Source organism: Anolis carolinensis, chromosome 6 (assembly GCF_035594765.1).
Source record: "Anolis carolinensis isolate JA03-04 chromosome 6, rAnoCar3.1.pri, whole genome shotgun sequence".
In the NCBI taxonomy this organism is placed as follows: Eukaryota; Metazoa; Chordata; class Lepidosauria; order Squamata; family Dactyloidae; genus Anolis; species Anolis carolinensis.
In genome coordinates, this window is record NC_085846.1 from 9,002,530 (window position 1) to 9,014,759 (window position 12,230).

At 43.2% G+C, this 12,230-nt stretch overlaps 1 protein-coding gene across 1 annotated transcript; it reads right to left on the reverse strand.

Moving 5' to 3' along the window:
- Nucleotides 1–1,688: 1,688 nt before the first annotated feature.
- On the reverse strand, nt 1,689–12,010 carry LOC100565402 (vomeronasal type-2 receptor 26-like). Its single transcript, XM_008120728.2, has 4 exons — nt 11,162–12,010; nt 9,735–9,962; nt 9,227–9,353; nt 1,689–3,184 (listed from the first exon to the last, which is right to left on the reverse strand). The coding sequence occupies exons 1-4, from the start codon at nt 11,966–11,968 to the stop codon at nt 2,286–2,288; spliced, it is 2,061 nt and encodes a 686-aa protein (XP_008118935.2). The 5' UTR covers nt 11,969–12,010; the 3' UTR covers nt 1,689–2,285.
- Nucleotides 12,011–12,230: the final 220 nt, after the last annotated feature.

The window sequence follows — 12,230 nt, forward strand, 5'->3', positions numbered from 1 at the left end:
TCAGAATGGTGATGGTGGGTGGCCATCTAAGGCAAAATAGAAGATATGAAGCCAATAGTCTAGGTTGGTAAAGAGTGTTTTAAACTAATCCTATCTTAGTCAGATGTTTTTGAGCAATGACCTCAGACTAAAGACACTTCTCTTGTGGTGGAAGGGAACAATAACATGGTGGCCCAAATAGCTGGTGGGAAACACATTGCTAGTCTGACACTGATGCTCAAAGTTGGCCTTGGTAGTAATGATTTTTTTTTCTTTGTTGACCAGTGAGGCACAGGGCAGTGTACCTTTTGATATGGGATTCTTGTCTCTTGGGAAGACAGGCGGACAAATGTCAGCATCCTGGAAGAATCAAAGACCACCAGCATTGAAGCGATGCTCCTACGCCATCAACTCCGCTGGACTGGCCACGTTGTCCGAATGCCCGATCACCGTCTCCCAAAGCAGTTACTCTACTCCGAACTCAAGAATGGGAAATGGAATGTTGGTGGGCAGGAAAAGAGATTTAAAGATGGGCTTAAAGCCAGCCTTAAAAGTTGTGGCATAGACACTGAGAACTGGGAAGCCCTGGCCCTTGAGAGCTCTAACTGGAGGTCAGCTGTGACCAGCAGTGCTGCAGAGTTTGAAGAGGCACGAACAGAGGGCTTAAGGGAGAAACGTGCCAAGAGGAAGGAGCGTCAAGCCAACCCCGACCGGGACCGCCTTCCACCTGGAAACCGATGTCCTCACTGCGGGAGAATATGCGGGTAAAGAATAGGTCTCTTCAGCCACCTAAGAACCCACCCCCAAGACACCAAGGATGGAAGACAATCGTCCTCGAGCTACGAGGGATCGCCTAAGTAAGTAACTTATTCCATTATGACTTTATTGGTTGTGAGCTTAGTTTTGGAATCCAATCTGTCTCTCCATATCCTGTGCTATGTGTGAACATATCTCACAATTGTTTGCTCTTCAGAGAGTATGCTGGGGGGCGGGGGGCGGGGGGCGGTTGTGATAGGATGCATAAGGCTGGCATCAACCAAGCAGAGTGGAAATTCCTATCCCTGCAGTTTCATATATATCTTCTCCGGATGGGATTCAAAGAGCTTTTCATTTTAACTCCCCCTTATATACCTATCAAACCCATTGCTTTTGGTAGTATTAACCAGTAGGATAGGGGAGAGGGGCAGAGAGCAAACAAAAGATTCACACGTTGATGAACTGATCTATCTTGGCCTGGAGGGGAAAGAAAATGGGAACACGCTCACAGACGAAGTGCATCCTCCTATTTTTTTTTTCTGGATGAACTGTCTTCCCAGTCTCTGTCCCACCCATTCAAAGTGGTCAAAGCAAAGATATATTTGAGGTTTACATCTGTTGCAAGAGGGGACTTTAGGATTTGTGCTGAACTCCTTCCAAAAAGAGTCATACACCAGAATAAGTGTCACATGTCCACACACATCACTAACAGGGTTTTGTCCTTACTGCTATTTTTCATTCAATGAATACGATGCATTTTCCCCTTTACTTATGAAATTAATTGCATGCTATATTCGACTTTGTAACATTTCATTTATTATCTTGGCATTGTCTTTATGGCTGTCACAATGCTAAACAGCTTCAGTTGTTGCACCATTATTATGCTTTATGATTATTGCTGCTTTTATTTTAATGCAGGATGTTATTGTATTTTCACCATTTTTAACAAGCACACCCATAATTATGTGAACTTCTTCGAACTCTGACTGCCATTCTTTAGCTTTTTCCTGCCACCAGAAATTTCTGTAATAGGAGTAAACATTTCTTTATAGAATAATATCATAGCTTAAAAGTTCTGCAAAAAAAAGAGAAACAAATTATCATATTATCGAACTAGGACTGGGGGCTGGACTGAGATAGGGACTACAGCCTTCCAATTATTATTGGATGGCAACTCCCATCCATCTATCCAGCATAGCTAATATTTATTTACATCACTTTTACGCCGCCCTTCTTACCTGTAGGGACTCAGGGCAGCTTACAACAGTCGGCAAAATTCCATTGCCCAAAACACATTCAATAAAACAATAACAAAAACCATAAAACAATAAAACAATAACAAAAACCATAAAACAATAAAACAATAACAACATCAATTAAAAACACTATTAAACTCTATTAAAACACGAGATATAAACATTTTAAAGAACATATGTAGTTAAAGTGCATATTCAAAAGTTGTGGAAGTGATTATACCTATTTTAACCTCTTGTATGTTTTTGCCATTCCTCATAGTCTAACCCCATCCAAAGTAATACCATGGACATTACCTAAAACTGTCTCAAGAGGTGTTTCCTGTTGTTCAGCCCAGGCCTCAATACAATGATATAGCATTTAGGGAAGAAGATACAACCTAGTAAACTAGCACCAGAGGTTAAGATACTGAAGATTTCCACAGCCACCATGGCTTTTCCAGTTGCACTTAGGTACGCGGGGACAAAGCTAATCCAAACACTACAAAAGGCCAGCATGCTGAATGTAATAAACTTGGCTTCGTTAAAACGATCAGGTAACTTGCAAACCAGGAAGGCTACAATGAAGCTGGCAAGAGCCAAGAAGCCCATGTAGCTCAAGACACAGTAAAACATGGTGACAGACCCTTCATTGCATTGCAGGATGATTTCCTCATGTGCAGAGTGCATGTCCACCTCAGGGAATGGAGGGGAGGTTGCTAACCATGCTATACAAATGCTTGCTTGAATAAGGCAAGAAGAAACGGCAATGGAATAAGGTAATCTTCTGCCTGCCCACTTGTTCATCCAAGATCCAGGCTTTGTGGCTAGGAATGCCAAAGAAACAATCATGGTTTTTGCCAACACACATGATACAGCCACTGAGAAGAGGATGCCAAAAGTTGGTTGCCTGAGAAGGCAGCGTACTTCTTCTGGTTGGCCAAGGAACAAAAAAGGAGAGAGGAAGCACAGCAGGAGGGAGATGAGAAGAATGTAGCTGAGATTTCGATTGTTGGCTTTGACTATTGGGGTATCTTTGTGCTTAATAAATATTTGTAGTACTAATATTGTGATGAGGACAAAAGAAACAGCAATGGCAGATAAACTGATCTCTAAGGGATCTTTATAAGACAAGAAAGTTATATTCTTGGGGATACATGTGTTTCTGCCATTGCTGGGATAATGATCTTCTGGGCATCTGAAACAGTCATCCATATCTGAAAAATCAGAAGAGATTGCATTTCAGGAGCTATTCATATATTAGTTACAGATCATTCCAATAATATCATTTAGTATTCAATATGTACTTACTTAGGCGATCCCTCGACGTTCGAGGACAATAGTCTTCCAACCTTGGGCGTGTGTTCTTAGGTGACTGAAGAGACCTATTCTTTACCCGCATATTCTCCCGCAGTGAGGACATCGGTTTCCAGGTGGAAGGCGGTCCCGGTCAGGGTTAGCTTGACGCTCCTTCCTCTTGGCACGTTTCTCCCTTAAGCCCTCCGTTCGTGCCTCTTCGAACTCCGCAGCACTGCTGGTCACAGCTGACCTCCAATCAGAGCGCTCAAGGGCCAGGGCTTCCCAGTTCTCAGTGTCTATGCCACAGTTTTTAAGGTTGGCTTTGAGCCCATCTTTAAATCTCTTTTCCTGCCCACCAACATTCCGTTTCCCATTCTTGAGTTCGGAGTAGAGGAGCTGCTTTGGGAGACGGTGATCGGGCATTCGGACAACGTGGCCAGTCCAGCGGAGTTGATGGCGTAGGAGCATCGCTTCAATGCTGGTGGTCTTTGCTTCCTCAAGCACGCTGACATTTGTCTGCCTGTCTTCCCAAGAGATTTGCAGGATTTTCCTGAGGCAACGCTGATGGAAACGCTCCAGGAGTTTGGTGTGACGTCTGTACACAGTCCACGTTTCGCAGGCGTAGAGCAGGGTTGGGAGGACAATGGCTTTGTAAACAAGCACCTTGGTCTCTCTACAGATGTCCCGGTCATCAAACACTCTCTGCTTCATACAGAAAAATGCTGCACTCGCAGAGCTCAGGCGGTGTTGTATTTCAGTGTCGATGTTGACTTTTGTGGAGAGGTGGCTGCCAAGGTAGCGGAAATGGTCAACGTTTTTTAATGTTACACCGTTAAGCTATATTCCTGGCTTTGCAGAGGGATTAGCTGGAGCCTGTTGGAAGAGCACTTTGGTTTTCTCGATGTTCAGTGAGAGGCCGAGCTTCTCGTATGCTTCTGCGAAGGTGTTTAGAGTGGCTTGTAGGTCTTCTTCTGAATGCGCACAGATTACGTTGTCATCAGCATATTGGAGTTCTATAACAGATTTTGTGGTGACCTTGGTTTTGGCTCTCAGTCTGCTGAGGTTAAATAGCTTGCCATCTGTCCGATAGATGATTTCCACTCCGGTGGGAAGCTTCCCATCAACAAGGTGAAGTATCATAGCGATGAAGATGGAAAATAAGGTGGGGGCAATAACACATCCCTGCTTGACGCCTGATTCCACCTTAAATGGGTCACTTTGGGAGCCGTTGCTGTCCAAGACTGTTGCCATCATGTCATCATGGAGGAGCCGCAGGATGTTCACAAATTTGTCAATATGTACTTCCTTAAAGTAAAGCATTCCTACATCTGGGAACTTTCAGACAAAAATGTCTAAAGCCAGTGAGCAACAATGTCTGAAAATTCCATGCCAATTAAGCAACACTGTAAGATACAATGACCAAAAGTACTGAATGTCACTGAGAGGTTCAGCAGAACTAACAGGGATGTAGTTCTCATTGTCCAGTTGCTGGTCTAGTTCATTTATCTAAGTGGGCGAGACTGTTTCTATTCTATGATCATACCTGAACATTGAACGGAATGGATCCAGTTGATTCTTTTTATTAATGGAAGCCCTAGAATTGTCTCACTAGCAATTGCTCTAAGATCTATCTTGTAAAGGGAAGTTATCTAGATAGGTGACTTCGAATTGCATTTCCTTAGCAATCCATTTTGTGATCCCACCAACCTTCTTATCCTCATTTTAAGGGCAATGGTGATGAGAAGAGTTATGGATGAAAAGCATGTGAGCAAAGGATGAAAGAACTGTGTGTGTTCAGCCTGGTGAAGAGAAGACGGAGAAGTGACCTGATTGCCTTCTTTAAATGCCTCATGGGCTCTCATACAGGGGAGGGTGGCAGGCTTGTTTTCTGCTGCCCCAGACAATCGCACTAGGTGTAATGATCTGAAGTTACAGATAATAATAATAATAATAATAAAACTTTATTTATACCCCGCCACCATCTCCCCAACGGGGACTCGGGGCGGCTTACATGGGGCCATGCCCAGAACAGTACAATATAGCAAAATATAAAACAACATATCACAATACAATTAAACAATACAATAAATAATCATATACACTGTAACAATATATATATATATATATATATATATATATATATATATATAACAGGGCGGGCCGCATGAGACACTTAATTAAAACTTGGGGTGAGAAAAGGATAAGAATACAATCACGGAGACCAGGGACATAAGATAAAAAACAATCTAGAGGGTAGATGATGGGGGAGTAACAAAAGAAGTGTGTAATAGTTACTCTCCGAAAGCACATCGGAAAAGCCAGGTTTTTAAATCTTTCCTGAAGGCTAAAAGAGTGGGGGCTTGCCTAATTTCGATGGGCAGTGAGTTCCATAAACGGGGGGCCACGGCAGAAAAGGCCCTCCCCCTTGTTCCCACCAGGCGGGTCTGGGATACAGGCAGTGGCGACAGGAGGGCCTCCCCTGATGATCGAAGAGATCGGGCAGGTTTATGGTAGGAGATACGGTCACGAAGGTAGGTGGGTCCCAAACCGTTTAGGGCTTTATAAATGATGGTCTGCACCTTGAATTGGGATCGGAAAGTGAACGGCAGCCAGTGGAGCTCCTTAAACAGGGGAGTAGATCTCTCCCTGTAACTCGCCCCCGTTATTAATCTGGCAGCCGAGCGTTGGACCAGTTGTAATTTCCGAGCCGTCTTCAAGGGAAGCCCCACGTAGAGCGCATTACAGTAGTCCAGTCTAGAGGTAACTAGGGCATGGACCACCGTGGTCAAATCACACTTCACGAGGTATGGTCGCAGTTGGCGCACAAGTTTGAGTTGTGCGAAAGCCCTCCCGGCCACCGCCGACACCTGAGCCTCAAGCGTCAACGCTGAATCCAGGAGGACCCCCAAACTGCGGACCTGTGATTTCAGGGGGAGTGCAACCCCGTCCAGCACAGGTTGCCACCCAATACCCCGATCAGATGATCGACTGACCAGGAGAGCCTCTGTCTTGTCAGGATTGATCCTCAGCTTGTTCCTCCTCATCCAGTCCGCCACAGCGGCCAGGCACTGGTTCAGCATCCGAGGGGCTTCCTTGGATTCAGATGGAAACGAGTAGTGGATTTGCGTGTCATCTGCGTAGAGATGGCAACGCCCTCTAAAACTCCGGATGACCTCTCCCAGCGGTTTCATGTAGATGTTAAATAGCATGGGGGATAGGATAGACCCTTGCGGGACCCCACAGGTCAATGGCCAGGGGTCCGAGCAGGTATCCCCCAGCTTCACCATCTGGGAACGGCCCTCCAGGAAGGACTGGAGCCACTGCAGAACCGTGCCACTGAGCCCCATCCCAGAGAGCCTCCCCAGAAGGATACCATGGTCGATGGTATCGAAAGCCGCAGAGATGTCCAGGAGAACCAGAAGGGTCACACTCCCCCTGTCCAGCTCCCTGCGGAGGTCATCCACCAAGGCGACCAAAGCCGTCTCAGTACTGTGCCCAGGCCTGAAACCAGACTGTGAGCGGTCCAGAAAATCAGTGTCATCGAGGAACTCCTGGAGCTGCGTGGCAACCACCCGCTCCAGAACCTTGCCCAGAAATGGGAGGTTGGAAATTGGTCTGTAGCTGCTACATACAGATGGGTCTAAGGAGATCTTTTTTAATAGCGGTTTTACCACCGCCTGCTTAAAGCAGGATGGAACTGATCCCTGGACCAGGGAGGCATTTATAATAGCCACAAACCAACCCAACAACCCATCTTTGGCTAGCTTAACCAGCCAAGATGGGCAAGGATCCAGAGCGCAAGTGGTCGCCCTCACAGACCCAAGAATCCCCTCCATGTCATCAGGAAGAACAAGCCGGAAAGAATCCCATAAGATCGAACAGACAGGTACCTCGGTTAGCTCCGCTGGAACTACAGTTAAGCTGGAGTCCAACTCATGACGTATCTGAGCAACTTTGCCTGCAAAATGGTGCGCGAAATCGCTGCACCGAGTTGCCAAGTCATCAGGAAGCCCTGGGTCTCAGGAGGCTGCAGGAGCGCCCCAACAACTCGGAACAACTCTGATGGCCTGTTGGCTGCAGACGCTATGCGGGCAGTCGTGAAAACTTTCCTGGCTGCTTGCAGAGCCATGGAGTAAGCCTTAATAGCGGCTTTAGCCCGTGCTTGGTCGGACACATCCTGAGATTTCCTCCAGATGCACTCTAGTCCCCTCCTCGCACGCTTCATCACAGCCAGCTCCTCAGTGAACCAAGGAGTCGACGTGACTCTACGCAGCAAAAGGGGATGTTCGGGAGCGATCGTGTCAAGTGCCCTTGCCAACTCGCTGTTATAACGATCAGCCAGGACATCGACAGGATCGCCAGTCTCCAGAACAGGAAGATCCCCAAGAGACCTCAGAAGTCCATCCGGATCCATCAGCCTCCTGGAGCGGACCATCTTAATGGGTCCACCACCCCTGCGGAGGTTAGAAGCCACGGCGAAACTTAAACAGATCAGATGATGGTCAGACCATGTCAATGGAAGAATATTTTGCTCTTCCACTCTGACTGTCCCACCGTCCACAATAAAAACCAGGTCCAACGTGTGTGTGGGCCCAGATATAACTTGAGTCAGCCCCATGGTCGTCATGGCAACCATGAAATCCTGAGCTGCACCTGTCAAAGATCTGCAGATTTCAGAGCAGCTTGAAAATAAAACCAAATGACTTTAATGGTGGTGGTGTTTCCTTCTCTGGACTTCTTCAAAAAGAGATTGGGCAGCCAACTGCTATCTGGAGATCCTGCATTAAACAATAGGTAGGAATTGATGGCCCACGGGGCTCTTTCTAATGACCCTCTAATGAGCCATGTAAGTGCTTATTGTGACTACAGCGATGATTGCCAGCACTATCTGATTTACGATCTGATTTTCCTTTTGGCTATTGGTTTTTAGGCTATTCATAAGCATCCAGGGTTTGGAATACTCTTCAGGGCAAGTACAGATTTGTCACCTAGTCATTTTTCTGCTGTCTTTAGCCTACAATTTTAATCTAGATGGCATTAATTTTCTGTAAATTTTAAGCAAAATATATTTTTCAAGGATAAAGATTGTGCATTTTTCTGCAAAAGAATTGTCTTCAACAAAGTACGGAGTTATGAAGAATGCTCAGAAATTGCACAGAATCCCTCATATTCTTGCAGAACGAAGACAAAGTTAGTAAAAATGATTATACATGGTGGTTTATATCTCTAAATGCTTGAATAAACACATTTTATTTCATAGAGTCATAGAATCATATAGCAGGAAAACACTACAACAGTTGTCCATTCTCATACTAACCCATCCTGCCATGCAGGAATACACAATCAAGGCTGTCCTGACAGATGGCCACCCAGACTCTGTTTAAAAACCTCTAGAGAAGGAGACTGCACTGCACTGAGAGGTCAAGTATTCCACAGTCAAACAGTTCTTACCATCTTGTATCTATGCATTTCAATTTTTTTATACATTCCATTTTTTCTTATTGAAATTCAGTTTGTAAGTTCTGACCCGGCTCTCTAATCTACTAAGGTCATTTTGAATTCTGATCCTATCTTCAGGAGTATTAGTAATTCCTCCCAACTAGGTATCATCTGCAAACTTGAAAAGCATGCCCTCTAAACCTTTTTCCAAGTCATTAATAAAGATGTTGAAAAGCACAGGGACTAAGACAGAACCACGAGGCACCACAGGCCACTTCTACTCAGGATGAAAAGGAGCCATCAGTAAGCACACTTTGGGTTTTGTTAAGAAAACAATTACAATTAGCATTGTCTAGCCATATTTTAAAATATTATGGGGAACTTTGTTTATATTGCCATTCAGTTTTAAAAGAAATGCATGCCCTGGAATAATTCAAAACATTCAGGCTTACATGCCTGCCATAGAATTCATATTTTGATTAATATTTCAAAATGACAAAATGGTGTCCACTATACCCTACCTGTTGAATTTGAGATTTCTCCATCTGGACATAGAATGCAATCATAGCAGCAGAATGGTTGGTCTTCCTTTTTTTTCTTCCGACAACCTGGCCGACAACGCTCATTACATAAAGAAAAGGGAGGTACCTGTTCAAAATTAAAAGGAAATTGCAGTGGGAAAATGATAAAAATACATCTTTTCAGCATTTCTATGCATATATAGAACCTCACTAATGGAACATGGAATCAGTCATGACTGCTGGCAGCTAGTGATTCTTAAAAATCTAAATTCTACATAATGATCACATAAGAAAAACATGTGAATCATGTTCAATACTTGGATGGGAGACAACTTACAATCCCCTAGTGCTGTGGACTATATTTCAGGGGAAGGAATTAGCAAAATTGTTTGTGTAATATTACTATATACTATATAAGATTGTTTTTATTTTACAGTCAGATCAATGACCATCATGATGTTGAAATGAGAAAATGTCTTTTACTTGAATGGTCCTCCACATTCCCTACCTGTTTAAATCCTGGATGCCACACCAGCATACTTTCATCAATGGTGAATTGTTCACCTTGAGGAGCATTTGGGTCCACTTTTCCAACTTTTCTTCTCTGGAAGGAATTGTTAGGCAGTGTCTCCAAATTAATAATATCAAATTTCCCCCCTGTTTCCATTCTATGCTCAAAGGATACTCGCTCTCCTACAGAGTTGTTAAACGAAATGCTTTGAAGAAGTGGATGGAGCTAATAAAAAAGCAGTGGAAAAGAACGTGAGCATAGATAGGAGGCTTCATTTTAAGATTATATTTTTGCTGTACAAGCAACAAATATTTGTTCAATGGGGAGAAAGGCGTGATGTAAATAAAGATTATTTTTGACACAACAACATAGTATGACATAACAAACAAGATAGATTTCGTATCACAAAACCACAAGTCGAACACTTCCCAAGCGTTTAGGACTGTGTGATGTATTTTCGGATGGTGCGTGCAGATCCCAGTAAGGTGGCCTTATTGCAGTTGACAGATTGGGTCAGAAAAATTCTGAAAAGCAAACTCAATGGAGGCAACACCATCAAGACCATAAACACCTGGGCCATACCTGTCATAAGATATACTGCTGGCATCATAAATTGGACGCAGATGGAACTGGACAATTTGGACAGAAAAACAAGAAAACTCCTGACCATTCATCAGTCACTTCATCCTTGCAGTGATGTTGACCGGCTATATCTGCCTAGAAGATCTGGTGGCAGAGGACTCTTACAAGTAAAACAAGCAGTCAAAGAAGAAGAACATGCCCTGGCAGAATACGTAAAGCAAAGTGAAGAACTTGCTTTGACTGAAGGAAAAAATCAGAAACTCCTCAAAGCACAGCAGACAAAGAATCAGGACAAGAAGACTGCACTACAAACTAGAGCTGACAGCTGGCAAAACAAAGCATTGCATGGAAAGTTCCTTGACAAAATTAAAGAAAAAGCTGACAAGGAGAAGACCTGGCTATGGCTCACGAATGGGACACTGAAGAGGGAGACAGAAGGCCTGATCATTGCAGCCCAGGAACAAGCCATCAGAACAAATGCAATTAAGGCCAAGATTGAAAAATCAGCTGGTGACCCAAAATGCAGACTGTGCAAGGAAGCTGACAAAACCATTGATCATATTCTCAGCTGCTGTAAGACACTGCACAGACGGACTACAAACGGAGGCACAACTATGTGGCCCAAATGATTCATTGGAATTTATGCCACAAGTACCACCTCCCAGGAGTAAAGAACTGGTGGGATCACAAACCTGCAAAGGTAATGGAAAATGAGCACGCAGATTATTATTATTATTATTATTATTATTATTATTATTATTATTATTATTATTATTATTAATTAGCCTTTCAGTTAGGTCAAAACTTTTTTGTGGAAAAAATATATATTCTGAAAACATTACCTGCCAAGCCTGCAGAGTTTGCATTTTGACTGTATTCCCTCTCTTATTTGTATGGGAGGTATATTTCCCTCTGTTGTAGTTGGATTGAGAAGAGCACATAGCATGCAAAGCTCGAGCCACACTGTGGACAGCATTATAGACACTGTAGCTGTGTCCAGTCATGCTCATTTCAAACAGAGGCTTAAATATATCCTCAAGCTTCTCATTCCCAGTACATTGCCCCATGACTTCTGTTTGCTCCCAAGACTCTGGAAAGAAACAGTCAAATGCTTGTTCCCAGAAGACCTGAATAAATTTGTCTCCTTTGTTCCAGTGAGGGTTTGTTGTCCTTAGAAATTCTCTGAAATTTGGAATATCCTCTGAGTGAATGGCAAAAGCAATGGCACCATGGAAAATCTGAAGATCCCAACCTCTTGAAAGGCCAGTTAAAATGAATTCTAATTGAGCTGTCAAGATCCACACCTTCTTGAAAAAGAAGTTTTTATTTTCAAGACCTCCTGCAGTTAAGATGACTCTTAGAGCTGCAATGGTCAAAGATTCTCCATACAAGATAAATGTGTTTATATCACTTATTAAATATGAATAAATTTCATTTATATCTATAAATGTGTCATCCAAACGTGCTATATAGGGTAGCCTTTTTATAAAGGCTGAACAGATCCCATTCTCCGAAAGCAGTGGTTCCAGACTCTGCAAGAAATGTTCTCCACTGTTATTATCAACGGCAAAGATCCCAACCCAATTCCATCCAAAATATTGAAACAGGCGAATAATCCCAATGTTCTGATAAGATTCCTTTGGGACCATGGAATAAAATGAAGAATAGTGAGTGGCATTAAGCTCTTGAAGGTCAAATGAGCCATAGATGATCTAAAATAAAATGCAAATATATAGAACAGGTATGTTAATAAAAGTGTCTTTATGTTCATTTTTTATCCATTCAACAACTATTTGGCCAGATAAAGTTATATTTGCGGTCACTAATATACAATACAACATCTAAAAACTATAAACACTAAAATAAAATCAAATAAAGCACTATTTAAAATTAAACTGTTAAAACCATTCA